The sequence below is a fragment of the Vitis riparia genome, chromosome 6, assembly GCF_004353265.1.
Source record: "Vitis riparia cultivar Riparia Gloire de Montpellier isolate 1030 chromosome 6, EGFV_Vit.rip_1.0, whole genome shotgun sequence".
Lineage (NCBI taxonomy): Eukaryota > Viridiplantae > Streptophyta > Magnoliopsida > Vitales > Vitaceae > Vitis > Vitis riparia.
Genome location: NC_048436.1, coordinates 14,812,273 through 14,828,412, shown reverse-complemented (window position 1 = coordinate 14,828,412; position 16,140 = coordinate 14,812,273). Strand labels below are relative to the sequence as shown.

Below are 16,140 nucleotides of genomic sequence, written 5' to 3'. Positions count from 1 at the left end.
ACGGGACAACCATTTTTGTTTTGTTTTTTGGTTCACTCTTTTATGATCTAGTTTAAGAGGTCAGAGGTGGGGGGCTGCAACTGAAGCTTAAAACCAAACAAGGATGTCCCTATCATGCTTGTAGTAGAAGCAGAGGCAAACCTGATTCAGTCTCCATTAGTTAGAATTTCCATCGAAACTGAAACTCTTGGCCAACTTTTTGGCCAAGCCGGTCTTGTCTGCAGCATCACAGGGGTACAGTATCTGGGCATGGGGACCAGAAGCACTCCGTTAGCCGGTAAAAGGTCAAGATTTAGTCTACAAGGTGAAGAAGTACAGGCCATCTAACCTCTGTTTCCTGAGATGGGGGGCTTCAGGAACTGTAATTGCCCATCATCCTAGATGCAGCTTCCATTCCATGGGGTCTGTTTCCACCTGTCAACCAAGACAGACAACTTGAGAACCATCACTCAACATTTTGACAGCAGTTTTTCCAAGTGTGAGTACAAATTTTAGGACAATCAAAGAGTTTGCTGGATCATTTTGAGTATTTTTTTTTTTTAGATCTGATTCCTTACATAAACCTCTAGAATTCCCTATCCATTTGTCAACCTGCTGACATTTGACAGACCTACCAATAGTGAAGTTGTTCAAATCAACATTTGTTTCTTGTTTAATTTCTTTTTCTTTTTTTCACCGACAGGATACGCAAGACAGGTAGTTTATGTGGGGTATCGATCAATAAATATAGGTAGGCAAGGCACAGGCATATTAGATTGTCATTTCGTAATGATCAAATTCATCACCTTTTTGTTTACTAAAGGTATACAAGTGTGCCCTGTCCACCAGAGAGGGTAACAGACAACTGGGTGTCTTTTGCTTGCCAAAGAGAAACGAAAATTTGAAATCTTACATCCACCAGCACAATGCAAATCCAAATTCCATTCTTTTCACATGAATTCAAGGAAATAGACGGAGAATAAGTTAAATCCAAATTCAACTTTTCGGACTTCTTTCATGGTGCTTATTAATGAGGTCAAAGTTGACTAGAAAATTGGGCACAGATACTTAAAACTACAATGAAATGAGAAAAATTGAAGTACCTGTGTGGTGGCTTTGTCCCTCCATTGAAACACACAACCGCGGGATTGCATGTGATCAAGAAGGGAATGGGGGAGCAGTCGCTTAAAAAATCTGTGAAGCTTCACTTTCATTAGTCCTCTGCATGCCAACAGAGCAGCTGCCAGGCCATTTGAAGTCAATCCTGTCAAGTGCAGGATAGTTATGTTCTGTAGGGAGCTAATGCTGGCCAGGGCCAGGAGCCCCACATCCGTCACAGAACAATATGAGAAGTTGATCTGCACGAAATAAATGAACAATTGTCATTAGTTCAGTGTCATCCTTAAGTACTCCAACTAACCAGATGTGGGAAAACTAGAGTTACCTGCTTGAGATTTTGAGAAAATTGAGCAAGTGGAAGCATTCCAACATCATTAATATGATGACATTTTTTTATGTCAAGCACCGTAAGCTGCCTACATCCCAGAGCAATGGCTGATAAACCAACTGATGAGACACCAGGGCATCCTCGAATTTCTAGTGCTTTCAACCTCAAACATTTTGACAATGATTCTAAAGATGCATCTGTAACTTTATCACAATAAGCTGTGTTTATCATCTCCAGATCAGGACAACCATGAGCAATTGCTTCAATGCCCACATCGGTTATACAAATGCACCTGAATAAGATAAAAACAGTTCAATTACCATCCAACAGAAACCTTAGCCCTTTTAAAAGGAACCTCATCAAACATTATGCTGAAAACAAGTTCAGAAATGACTGACTTCAACAGACATACTGCTGACCTAAAGATACCTGTCCTTATGTTAGCAATTCTAGCAAAGAAGGAAAATCCCTACTTCTACATCGGGAATTCCTACCTATCTTAATTGTGTGTACAAAAACTATTACCAGAACTTGCACTAAATATCAAAATGATAAGGGACATACAACCAGTACATCTCTGTAAGGTTCAAAACTTCAAATCTCGTCATGCTAAATAGCATATACCAGCAGCGTTGACAAAAAATTGAAGTGAACAATAGAAACTCAGAAGCTTAAGAGTAAAATTTGACTTCACAAAATGGGTTTTTCAATTCAAATCTTGTTTCCTTTTGTCCATCTCTTTCACACACAAACATGTGTGGAGCATGTCCTTGCAGCAGTCAGTTCTAAATGAGCTAGAAAAAGGTGTTGAAAATTCACAAACCTGTACAAATCAATCTCGGTAAGCTTTGGACAACCAGTTCCAACATGGGCGATTCCATCATCAGTTATTTTTAGGCAAATCCCTAGTTTTAAACTAGAAAGTTTGGAACACCTTGCAATGGACTTCAAACCTGCATAAATGATGTAAAATAAATCATCTAAAATAACTGTGAGTTTTACACATGGCAGGTAAGATGCAATGTGATATATACCCTCATCGTCAATTTCATTATCTGTGACATCCAGTTCCTCCAAGAATTGACAACACTGTCCAATCAACACAAAAGCTTCACTCTGAACCAGGCTACATGACTCCATCCTAAGGGAAGTGAGGCAGGTGCAAGAATTTGTTATGCTGTTTATAGAGACTTGAGTTATCTTGCGACAGCATGTGATGTCCAGCTTCCTCAATTCTTGGTGTCCCTGTACAATCAAGGAGAGACCCTCATCTGTCACTCCTGAGCACTTACTTAGGCTCAGCTCCTTGAGAGATGCACACCAATTTCCAATGGCCTTCATCCCAGAACATGTAACAATGCAACCATCTAATCTAATAGATTGCAGATTCGAAAAATACTGCAAACATTTTGCTAGATCAAATGTGACCTGAACCACCATTATAGATAAAAGCAATGAGCCACTTGGAAATATTCCAAATTACAAAAACAAAAAGAAGAAGAAAAAAAAAATCAGCACTACAAGTTTCAGACTCACAGGAGGACCATATGATATGTTAAACTGCCTTAGGCATTCAGCACCATTAGTTATAAAGGACAGTCCATAATGACTGATACAAGGACAATTTGACATATTAAGCACCTGCAGAAAAACCAAAGTGAAAAATTTTCAGTTCATAATGTGTGTATTGAAAATCCCGTGTCAGAAAGGTGTATGCCAGTAACGCACTACAACACAACACTTTTAAGTTTGGTAATGAAAGACAGATACCTCAAGTGACTTGCAACCTTGTTTTAGGTTTGTGAGGCCATCAAGATCGATATGAAAGCATCCTACAAGAACCAAATCTTCAAGATGTTGAAGTTGCAGGACAGATGGAAGACATTTCTTTGTGATCTGCAATTTGAAGATCAGTTTGATACAATTTCCATATAGTAGCTGAACCTCACACGTAAACACATCTAGATTGAAGAATGTGCATTTGACCCAAGCACGCTTGCAACATATTGAACTAAAATAAATTAACTTGCAGTTTTATCACCACCCTATTATTCAGTTCTGACCAGCTATGCTACATTGGTACCAGGATCTTCATACGCATCGTTGAGAACCAAATTTTTGGTTTTTCATACTTCTAATGAAAAATTAAGAAATAGTTTGCAAAAAAATCTTCCACTTTTTTCCAGATGGTTTTCTTAAAAGCTACAGGCAACTCTTTAAGTTCATGAACAAGGAAAAAAAAGTAGAAATAGACAGATCATCAACAGCACTAAATATAAAAAAGCACACAACAACAATATTAAAAACGTGTACCATAAGGTAAATCTACACTAGTGATTGCATCAAACCAGCAACTAAAAGTTTCAGCAAAGAAATTTCCTGACTGGTTGCTGGGAAAATGTAGGAAACTGGAAGGAAAATGCAATAATTTGGAAACACCGAAATTTTCTTACATGGGACCCAGGGAACAAAATCCTCCGCTAATCGTGCTTAACTTTTGGCTTCGTTAATACAAGATTTCCACTTTCTTTTCTACAAGCCAAAAACCTCTTTAAACGAACATATAATATGGATTCAAAATATTAGTGTCTTCCCTTTTCCTACATTTTCTCAGCAACCAAAAGGAGAGTCAAAGAGAGAAAAGGAAGAAAATCAGAATTACCGGTAAGTAAGAGAGATCCAAACAACGGATCTCCTTGCACTTCATAGCGATCAAACCAACGCCCAAATCACTAACACGTAAACACCACTTCAAGTTAATCAATCTCAGCTTCCTACACCCAACTGCTATACACCCAATCCCAATATCCGAAACCAGCTTACACCTCACTAACCACAACCTCTCCAAATTCTTCGCCTCGGCGATCGCTGCAGCCCCGGAGTCCGTAAATTCAGTTGCATTAGACAAATCAATCTCAACCAGAGCCGAGCAGTTCATCACCAACTTTGAGAACCCCACATTCGCGAAAAACATCGATGGAGAAAGCTTAATAGACCGCAGAGTTGACTTACACAGCGACAATATCACATCCCACGAATCGCCCTCATTGAGAGGACAGAGAGAGAGGTCGAGATGGTCGACAACGGGGTAACGGAGGAGAATCCGACGGAGTAAATCGGAGCGGAGAGGCTTGAGGGTTTTGCGGTGGCGAGATTCGACGGAGTAGAAGGACTTGCAGACCAGCGAGAAGGATTTCCTGGAAAATGGGTCGTGGCCGAGAAAATCGAGGATTGCAAAGATGATTTCATCGGTGACAAGGGTGAAGGGGTTGGTGAAGCGTTGTTGTTTCTGCTGCCGCTGCATTCCTTTATATGTCTTCATGAATCTGAAGTGGATTCAGTGTTCATGAATACGAGGAAAAAATAAAAATGATGGGAGTTGTTGAGAAGAAACAGGGGGATTTGGATTTGGAATAGAATTTGGATTTAGATTTTTGTGAAGAATGCGTGAAGACGGTTGTGTGACAACCGTTAACAGAAAATGGTGGCTCAACTGGTGGAAGCTGAATCTAGCTCTCAGTTCAGTTAAGAAGGATGGTGTGAGGACGACCATGTAAATGTAGAATTACGGTGTTGCCCTTAGTTCCGGCTTCAGTGTCAGTGGCTTCTTTTCTAAATGACAATATCACCCTCTTGTGGTGCAACAGGTCATTTGAATTCAACATTTAAAGAAACAAGAATAATATTACATGCGATTTAAGAAAACAATTTAATGTTACTAATTTTTTCACTTTTAAAATAAAAAATAATAGTAACTTCTAAATAAAATTTAATTGTCAACGATATATAGATTTATTTTTATATTTTTTAAATTTAAGATATATTAATTTTACACAAGAATATTATCAGCCATGCTCTCAAATCTATTCTCATCCATGCATCAAATCATACCTAAATTTTCTTCCGTTATTGAATTATTCGATATAGTTTTTAGGAGTAGTTCAGTTGTGGAGGGTATTAGGGTGTAATTAGGAGTGATGAGTAAGGGGGGTTTGGTCTCTCCAATAATCAACAAAAGCATAGGCTGGGAGTAGTTAGGGGAATAGAGGAAGATTTGGCAGCATCACCAGCACAACTTGGCCATAATGGTAATTAATAATAATAGGTAGATGAGGGAAGAGGGGAGCCAAGTAGTGGAGGCGATCTCATTTGGGGCAGAAACATATGAGGGAGGACAGACTAAGTGCGCCCTGGTACCACGGCATCCTCACGTTACGATACCTGGCACAAAATCCATATTTTATAATATATAGCTTCCTTTTCAATGGACGGAGTGTAAGGTATCTTCTTCCCTAGGAGTGGGGTCATTTTCTTCTCCACTTAGCTGCGTCTCTTTCAGAAAATGGAGGGCCGGTTTCACGGATAAAACTATGGGAGAATTGTTTGGTGGGCCAGCAGAAATTGACATTTGGTCCATATAATTTTCATAATCGATGAAAATGAATAAGATATTAAAAGATTAATATATCCTTCAAATTTCTATATATTACCTTTTAAGGATATAAAATAACGTTGGGATAAAATACCAAATAACCTTTCATATAAGTTTTTTTTGTCTTTATTGCACCACTATTTCAATTTTAGCAATTTGGATTTTTTATTATTTTTATAAAAAAATTATAAATAATTGAAAATCAGCATTATTTTTTATTTTAAATTATAAATAAAGAAAAATTATGTTCAAAACTATTTTAAAAATACTTTCTAAAAAATGGTAATATGATTTATATTTTTTTTTATATTTTCTTTTTGAAAAACGTTTAATTAAAAATGAAAACTATTTTTAAAAATAAAAATTAAAAACCTTGTTTAATACTATTTTTATATGAAAATAATAAAAAGAATTAAATTTCATTAATTGATTATCCATTTTTATTTTTTCCATTAGTTATTTTAATAATAAAAAAAAATAGTATGTTTACGATTAAACAAATAAATTGATCAATTATGTGTTTTTTGTGGGACTATCTTTACATGAAAAATAATTAAATAACTAAATTATATATATTTATTACTCTTTTTAATTTTATTTTCTTTATTTATTTTTTGTCTAATAGAAAATTTTAATATATCCATAATTAACAAAGTAATAAATCAATTGTGCATATTTTAATCTATTAAAATAAATTACTTTCTAATTTAAATAAAAAAATGAAATAAGTAAATAAATTTGAGGTTATTTCTATTTTTTAACATATCTTATATCAATATTTTTATGATTAAATAAATTTTTTATTTTTTTTCTTTAATTTCAAAAATAAAATGAAATAAATAAATAAATTTGGTATTTCTAACTGATCTTATATTCATATTTCTTATGGTTAAATAAAATTTTTATTCTTTTTTCTTTATTTCCAAAAATAAAAGGAAATAAATAAATAAACTTGACTTAAATAATATTTTTTAAGTAATTTTTTTGTCTTATTTTTAATTACATTTTGCATTGAAAATAAAATAAAATAATGTTTTATTTGTTTTAATTATTTTAAATGTCAAACTATTGGGAACATAGTTTACACACTCATGTGGATATAATTTATACATATATATAAAATTTATACCATTATACAAGGTTATTACATTAATTGTACAGGGGTGTACAAAACTGTACATTTTGAACGATTTTTTTTTCTTGTCATCTAAGGATTATACGTTCTCCTACCACAAATTCTTTTATTTCATGTATTTTATTTAACTCACATATAACAATTCAAATACTTACATTAATAATGATGTTTAGAGAAAAAATTTATTTTTACGTTTTATATCATTTTTTAAATCAAACAATTGAAAATATGGTTCACACATCATATGTGGCACATAATGTATACATATGGATGAAATTTGCACCATTGTACAAAGGTGTTATATTAACTGTACAAGATAAATGTTCTAACTATACAAGGGGTATACAAGGCTATCATTTGTAAAAGATTTTAATCAATTTTGGACAACTTTTTTTTTGTCTTGTTATTTAAGGATTGCACACTCTTAAGGTACACATTCCTCTATTACACACTCATGTTATGCACTTTATTTAACTCGCACATGATAATTCGAATACTTATCTCATTAATGATGTTTGAGAGAAAATTTTGTTTTTCCATTTTCCACTATTTTTTGAAACAAACAAATGAAAACATGGTTAACCTACTTATGGTTACACATTGAGTGGGGGTATATGGAATTTGAGTCACTGTACAAGGTATTTACACTAAGTGTACATGACAAATATACTAACCGTATAAGGGTATACAAGACTATTATTTGTGAAAGATTTTAAGTGATTCTGAAAAACTTGTTTGTTTATTTCCTCTAATCGATGATAAATGACATTCCTTACACACATTGGTCAACATACATTTATCTCATGCACTTTATCTAACTTGTATATGGTCATTTGAATAGGTACCTCACTTATGATGATTGTAAAACAAAATTATACAACAATTTTTCTTCTTTTTTAAAACCAAACCAATGCAAACATAGTTAACCGACCTATTGTCAGATATTCATGAGATGATGTATGAAATTTAAGTTATTGTATAAGGGTATTACACTAACTGTATAAGACAAATTTATCAATTGTACAAGAGTGTACAATACTACTTTTTGTTAAGGATTTCAAGTGATTTTGAAAGACTTTCCAATTTTTTTCCACTCAAAGATTTTTTTCCCCATTCAAATTCTCTCACTCAAGAATTGTTTGGAATTTTATTTTTAAATTTCATTATCAAAAATTTGTAATTGCATATTTTGTTTTTATAGTTTTAGCAATGTTCTTTCTTTCCACTATTTTTTTTTTTTGTGTGAAATTTTATCCAAATGAATCTATATTTTAAATTATAATCATATTTATCAATTTATTTTACTAAGATTATCTTTAATTCTTTTAATATATTTATACTCATTTATTTAAAAAATGAAAAACTATTTATTTTTATTTTTTTTGTAAACATATTCTATTACCTTTCAAGTAAAAAAATTAGATAAGTTTGAAAGTCAATAAAAAAAAATTAAGTACCACTTTCAATAATTTTTAGATAAAATTTTATATAATATATTTTATTTGAAATTTAATTTCTAAAGTTTAACTAAAAATTGTATTGACAATTTTGTTGTTGTGAGTCAAAATATTTTGCATTAGTTTATCTAGATAAGAAAAATTATTAATATAATATTAGAACTTCATATCTTAGTTATTTTTTTCAAAAAATTTATCTTTTTAAAAATTTTAAAATAAAAATATTAATAATAAAGTGGTATTTTTAAATTGAAGTGAAGTGCAGTGATAGTCAATTTTTAAATTTTTTAAAATATGGTTAATGTAGAAAATATAAAAAATAATTAAAAATAAGAGAAAAATATAAGTGAAAGGTTAATTTAATTTAAAATGAAAAATGAAAATTAAACTAAAAGATAAATACAAAAAGATAAAAAATATTTGGATGAAAAATCCCAAAATTTTTATCATTGCTTATAATAAGAGCAAAAAGATTCAATATCTTTAAAAATGAAAAACAAAAAAACATCATTGTTTTTTATTTGACATAAAATAGAAATATAGATTGGAAGAAAAAAAAAAAGTTAGAAATGAGTAATACTTAATAGGGAATAGAAAAGGGAAAAAAAAACAAAAAAAAAAAATTAAAATTCACACTCACTTGTGCCTATGTAAGGGTTAAGAGTATTTTAGGAATTAATGAAAGACAAATATCTTTCATCTTAATTTTCATATTTTGTTTGGATCTTGGGCTTAAATGTGCATGATATATGGACTAAATGTTAATTTTTGGGCTTAGTTGGGCCCAAAACACAGTTCTCCCTAAAACACTATTTATTTTTTAAAAAAAATTGAAAATTTAGATATGAGAAATAATTTTTTTAATCATATTATATAGTAAAAAATTTATAAAATCATTTTCATCTTTTTAATTATTGTTTAAAACAACTTACAAAAAAAAAAAAAAAAATCTCAAAATTATTCTAAAAAACAACTCAGTTCTAGAATAAGTTTCAAAAAAATCTGTTTTTACAACAGTTTTCAAACAAATTGCATTAACATTCTAACTGATCAAACCAAGAACATTACCCCTGCCATTGCATAGATACTCCACATATTCTAACTGATCAAACCAAGAACATTACCCCTGCCATTGCACAGATATTCCACATATTTAGGACAAGTAGTCCATTTTCAAAACATCAAGGCTTTCATTTACAAAACATCGCGGCTATTGGGAAATGTTTTAAAAAACAACTCTTGATAGTATTTTTTCAAAATCATTTTTAAAAATCATCTTATAATATTTTGTGGAACAAAAATTTATTTAAAAACTTCTACTTTTTCTATATATTATCTAAAAATACTTTATTTTCCATTTTTAATAATAAAAAATCACTTTCCATTTTTCTGATTGTCAATTCTTTTTTTTGTTTTTATGTTTTTAAAAATAAAAACTTGTTTTCAAAAAGAGTTAGCCAAGAGACTGCCCAAACCTCAGAATCTCCACCTTCCATGGCAACTCATCGGGTTGCTGAGAAGATTTGGAGGTGGCTTCACCTCATTTGAGAGAGTGCCCAGTCCAAGTCAGAGGCAAAAAGGTACAATTGGTGAAAGTTTCAATAATGAAACGTACGTTTCTTTCTCATTGCATTTCCTGTTCTGTTACTTCAATGTGAAAATCAAACAAATGGATACAGCTTCTACAACTAGTTTTCCCAAACATCTACATGATTATAACATGCATCAAAATCTCTGAAACTATTACATTTCCTCTGCAACCAAGGAAAACGCTAGTTACTTCTTGGCATAAGCTATGGCCATGGGGTTCTGAGGAGTGATTTTGAAGCCCTGAAGTGCCTCCATGGCCATACTGGACTGCACATCATCCTCAAATTCTACAAAGGCAATGCCTGGCTTTGCTTCAATCATTCGGACTTCCCTGAAACCCGGGTATTGTTGGAAGAGCACTTGCAGCATCATACTTGTTGTCTGGTGGGGCAAATTCTGAATAAAAAGTATGTTGTTTGGGGCTGCCTCAGGTTCTCGTGCGCCCTGGTTTCCTTGTCGGAAGGGGGGCTGCAGACATAATAGAAGGATGCAGTTTAACATAATTCACATTGTTCATGAGCAAAAGAGTCCATCACTCAGGAAAAAAAAATTCATCACCCCCAAAAAGAGAGAGAACATAAAATATAATGCGGCAAAAACTTACAGTTGGGCCACCATTAGTTTCAGCATTTCTACCATTAGCATTAGCAGATTGCTGTGCTTCTTCAGCACGTCGTTTCTTTTCAGCTGGCGCATAATAAAAGATCAGTCAAACTCATCCAAAGGAGACAACCGTTTTTTATTTCATTTTTGAAAGTTCAATGCCTAACTTTCTGATGCAAGGCAAACCAGAATATCAAAATTTGAACTTTAGGTTCACCATGTTTACTAGTTTGATGTTTTAGCCCACATTTGGCTATGAAACTAGCAATAATTCAGGAAACTAAAGGAAACATAAGTAATTTCAAATGAGGCATTAGGATAATATATATTGTATTTAATAACATTGATGAAGAATGATATAGGAAAGTGCAGAACAACTTTGGGTCACCTTTTTCTTCTTGCTTCTTTTTCTTTTCTCTCGGAACAAAGGTTCCATCAGCTTTAGCAACACAATCTGACTTTGTTTTGGCATATTGTACCCGCTGCACCCAATTAATCATGAATAAAAGCATATTATACAAAATTTCTTAGTGTTGGTACTTGTAAATTTAAGTGTGGCATCTGGCATTTTCAAAGCAATACTGAGTGCATGCAATGAGAAATAACAAGTATCACTGGCAAGCACAATAACTGTTTTCAAGAAGGTATGCCATCAAGAAGAGTCATTTCCATGATTATACTTGATGACCGAATTCTTAGTAATAAAAATTAATATTCCACATAGCCTTTAGAGTTGGCAAAGATTGAGAAAATAATAAAGAACCCATACCCCAACAAAAGGTAACAAAAATAATAGAGATCTCATCACCATCTGATCAAGTCAAAATGCTCCACACTTGTATGATTCAAGTCAGATGTAAGTAACTTAAATTCATATGCATCTAATAGCCCCACTCCTATAATCTTTATAATCAAATATTTCCATAGATGATTTTAAAACGATTGGCTTCAAATTAAATTTTGGATAATCATAATATCAAAGTCAATATAAAACCCCAGTGAATTGAGAGAACAGGGAAAAGCACAAAATTTTCTGCCAAAGACAAACAATCATATCTATAGTGAGGAGACTTAGTAAGGGACATAACAAACAGTTCTCTTAAGTGACAAGGGATTCACAAAGGATAATTTTGCACAGGATATTTTTCAAATGAATAAGACCTAGACTTTACTAATTAGGGAGTTTATTTGGAAATTAACCAAATGAATTTCCAGGACCCCCTACATGAACAATATCCTTAATTAGGTTCTCAGTATCTCTCAATTAAGTGACAAATTGCAAACATATTTTTTTTAATTCTTTATTTCCATACTGCATATTGCTTGACAATAATACTAGTTTTATCACAACTCCCAACTTCCTGTCCCAACCACATTATAAAAAGAATGCCCACAGAATTTATATTCTAAACAAAATAGAAAATAAGGCAGGCTGCATGTTGGACTTGACCGGAAAACAACAAACATGAATGCACAAGCAACAACTGCTCAAATAGCATAAAAGATGATCTGGAAATTCAAGTTTTTAACACCCACCATAGGCTTATCATAAAAAGGAAAGTTTTGCATTTGTCGAACTGCATTACTGGCAGCTGTAACTTCACTAAACACAACCCATGCTTGTCCTCGAAGCTTAGGCGTCTTCAAGGCAACAACATCCAAAATCCTTCCATATTGAGAAAATAAGCAATAGAGAGATCTTTTCAATTCTGCCAAAGGAAAACAGAAAAAGGTAAATGTTCTCTGAATTCATGATAGGTCAAACAGAGAATGAAGTTAAAAAACTCACTCAGATAATGGCATACAGTTACAATATGAAAATCCAAACTCAAAAGCAAAAAAATGACAATTACATTTTATTTCACTCTCTCGATCTGATAGTTGCACAAAAGATAGCCCACGTAATCAAGTTTAAAAACAGAAACACAAATAACATTACAAATACAATCAATATAATGGTAGGCATGTCCTTTGTCCCCGTAAAAGCTGAGAGGAAATGCATCACTCCGATAGTGAAGCACAGATATACTTATGAGTGCTTCCATATCTGGTTGTGGTGATCATCTGCCATTAACAAAATGAAACAGAAACAGCAGTTCTAGACAAACAATAATGTTTTCCTACAATAAAGTTCTATACCAAATGCATACAAGACAGGCTTTTTATCCTTTTGCCCCGTCCTATATATGCCAGAAAGTATAAACCAAAATCAATTTGCACATATATCTGCTTAATGATTCAGTTCTTCAATATTGCCATCTCAGATAAATCATGCCCATGAAGAACACCAAAAACAGTATCGTGTATCCCGAAATGCAAACGGACCAAATTGCACCAACCAATTATGCTAATGATATGGACTCAACCACACTGACTGAAACTTTTCCCTAAAATTGCAACTTGAAATACATACATACCATTGATACCAATAGGACCTCGAAATTTGGATCCCGTGTTTTATGTGTTTGGGTTTCTCCAACAATGAAAATCACACCTCAACGCCTAATCCAAATAGTTCTATAACATCTCATGTTTTCTCGAGCTTTAGAGAATTTCCTCCTCACCCTTTTCTCAGCAACCAAACAGAAGACTTAAGAAAATAGAAAATCATGCCTCTCTCATGCATTTCCTAGAATTCTTAAGACGCTGACGTAAGATATCTAATGCCCCATCCGGTAGCGAGAAGATGTAGGGAAAAAAATCGAACAATCAAAGTAATAAACAATAATAGAGTTTGCACAACTCGTAACCCTAAAAAACAAAATTCTAGGCTCAACTGTACCTAACACAAGATTTTTGAGCTTATTTCATCAAATTTCTCAGCTCTTTTTAGAACCAAAAGTATGAGATTCAAAATTTTCTTTGCATTTCTTTTCTTTCATCGGTTTACTCAGCAACCAAACGGAGACCAGAAGGAAAATGATAGAGCGACCAGAGAAAAAACACAGGAATTACCTTCTTTCTTAACCTTTTCGTTGAGATTCTTGATGTAAATGGATTGATTTGGAGGAATGTCCCCTGAAAGCATTGTGGCTGAGCGAGCGAGCGAGAGAGAGAGAGAGAAAGAGAGGGGGGAAGTGACTCAGCTCTGAAGCAGACTGAGCCCTAGCACCAAGCCTAGCTATTATTATGGGCTTTTATCATTCAATAGCGGGCACTTGGGCCTCATGGGCTGTAATAAAATTTACACCCACCTCAAACTACTCAAGCCCTTCTCGGAGCCCACCATGACATATGGCCCTAAAAAAAATTATAGTGACGTTATATACATGGTAGAGAGAATTATCTTCCTCCACAGTCCACAGTCCACACCACTATTTTCTTTCTTTTTCATTTTTCAATAAAGTGAAGTGAAAAGGCAATTTTGCCGTCTCTTCTTCTTTAGCTTTATTTTTTAATTTAATTAAAACGACAAGAGAAAATAGAGGGAGGAAGTGGTTGCTCAACAGACCATGGCCATTATCTTTATAGACATATTTTTAATAATTTTTTTTATAATATTTATAGAGATATTTTTATTTTTTATTTTTATTTCATAAAAAATTTAGAATATATTTTTTTTAATAATTTTAGGAAGTATTTCTAACATTTAAAAATCTTATCTTTGAAGGATAAAAATGCTAAAAAAACACTTTTTAAAATTACATTCAATTATAATTATATGTTAAATTACGAAATATTTTATAATATATATATATATATATATTAAATAGGAATTTAAAATGATTTTTTAACAAAAATGTAGAGACGTGTTTGTTTTTTTACTTAATTCTAAATAAAACTTTAATGTTGAATATTAGATTATTTGTTTTTATAATATTTTATTTCTATTAAGTATTAAAAGGTAAAAAAAAATCAACATGTTACTTTTTCTATTTAACAAAAAATTTATAATAAATCATGAAAAAATAGAAAAACAAACAACCTAAAGTTTAAAAGTAAATTACTTTAAACAAAATGTTAAAAAAACAAACACCTGACTTTCAAAATGGGAGATTCTAAAGATGTATAATAAGAAAGAAGAGAAGAAGAAAGAGAAGAAGGGTAACGAGAAAGGGAAGGTGATCAAGGTTGGAGCCCTTTTTTTATTTTCCCTTTTTTAATTTATTTTTTATTATAGTTGAAAAAAAAATAGCAATAGAAGGTAAAGAAGAAAAGGAAAAGAAGGAAAGCTAATTTAGAGATTGGATGGGTGTGTGAGATGAGAAAGAAGAAAAAATTATTTTTAATTTATTTGAAAAATGAATTAGGGTAAAAGAGATTAAATATGACATTTAACATTTCTTTATACTTATATTTTTTGTGCTTTTTTTTTTCTTTTCTTTTTTGAGTTTTTAGTTTTTATTTTTGTCATTATGTTTTTAGGCTTTGAATTTTTGAAAAAAAAAAAAAAAAGAGAAGAATAGGAAATAGCAAAAATTAAAAGAAGAAATAGAATGATTTTTAAGAAATTCATCTCTTTATTCATTTATATCATACTAAACAATTTAGAAAATTCTAAATTTACAAATATTTTACACAATTTCAAATTTTATTTTATTTTTTGCACTTTCCATGATAAAATCATATAAGACAATTTAAGATTTTTTTTTTTCTACTTCTTGATTACTTTTTCTAGTGCTTTTAGTGAAGTAAATTAATCCTAATTTATCTTTTTAAATAACAAATATTTTACATGTACACAGTGAGGTTGAGGCCATATATCATGTTTTGAATGCAAAATAAAAGCAAAAGGTGCCCAAAGGCCCTGAGTTTTAGCCGCCACCGTCCACATTCAAAGTATGGAACTTTAATTTTTTTTTTTTCCTTTTATGTCTAATCACTCACATGAGATTAACAATGTCAACATGTTCCATTTGGAACTCAAATTCATCGTAATGTTAATTTGAATTTATTATTTTTAAATTATTTTTTTCTTGAAAATACAAAATAATAAATATTTAAACAATTTGTTTAAGTGACTAAAAAATATTTTTAAAATACCATAAATATTGTGTTATTAAATAAGATTTGAAAATAATATGTTTGAAGATAAATTATCTTTTTTTTTCAATTTGATAAATATTGGGGTCATTCTATTATCCTTATATAATACTATTTTTGAAAGATATAGCATTCATTATTAAATCTCATTTATAAGAATTTAAAAATATTGACGAGATAACTTATTCAGACCTTCCTCTGATTTCATGATTGTAAGTTTATTAAGAATAAACTATAGGAAGAAATCAAAATATTTGTGATATTGATATTTTTATTATATGATATTAATATATCGTATTTATATTAATTTCTTGATTACACAATATCATGTTAAATTTTGATGAAAATTTGTCACAGCATTTCTTTCTTTCCTGCAAGTCCTTTTTTCCAAATTTTTCCAAGATGGCGTGCTAGTCTTAAATGCTCGGTATTTTGAATTTTCCTTTTTCTCTTTGTTTTCTTCACGTGAAAGATTATTATTTTTAAAGCAAACAAAGATGAACATCTTTTTTAA

At 31.6% G+C, this 16,140-nt stretch overlaps 2 protein-coding genes across 3 annotated transcripts; both read right to left on the bottom strand.

Annotated features, from left to right (window-relative positions):
- Nucleotides 1-11: 11 nt before the first annotated feature.
- On the bottom strand, nt 12-4,963 carry LOC117915880 (F-box/LRR-repeat protein 3-like). Of its 2 annotated transcripts, XM_034831620.1 has the most exons (9): nt 4,089-4,957; nt 3,197-3,322; nt 2,963-3,067; nt 2,461-2,854; nt 2,250-2,379; nt 1,424-1,718; nt 1,083-1,337; nt 329-414; nt 12-243 (listed from the first exon to the last, which is right to left on the bottom strand). In XM_034831620.1, the coding sequence occupies exons 1-8, from the start codon at nt 4,746-4,748 to the stop codon at nt 373-375; spliced, it is 2,007 nt and encodes a 668-aa protein (XP_034687511.1). In that variant the 5' UTR covers nt 4,749-4,957; the 3' UTR covers nt 12-243; nt 329-372. The 2 variants fall into 2 exon arrangements, with proteins under 2 accessions (XP_034687511.1, XP_034687512.1); XM_034831621.1 differs by lacking the exons at nt 12-243; nt 329-414 and adding an exon at nt 956-1,039 and having other exon boundaries at nt 1,095-1,337; nt 4,089-4,963.
- A 5,073-nt stretch (nt 4,964-10,036) lies between these two features.
- Nucleotides 10,037-13,740, bottom strand: LOC117915613 (U2 small nuclear ribonucleoprotein B'' 2-like). The gene is made up of 5 exons (XM_034831214.1): nt 13,599-13,740; nt 12,180-12,352; nt 11,032-11,125; nt 10,645-10,727; nt 10,037-10,508 (listed from the first exon to the last, which is right to left on the bottom strand). Exons 1-5 carry the CDS (start codon nt 13,669-13,671, stop codon nt 10,227-10,229), a joined length of 705 nt encoding a protein of 234 aa, XP_034687105.1. The 5' UTR covers nt 13,672-13,740; the 3' UTR covers nt 10,037-10,226.
- Nucleotides 13,741-16,140: the final 2,400 nt, after the last annotated feature.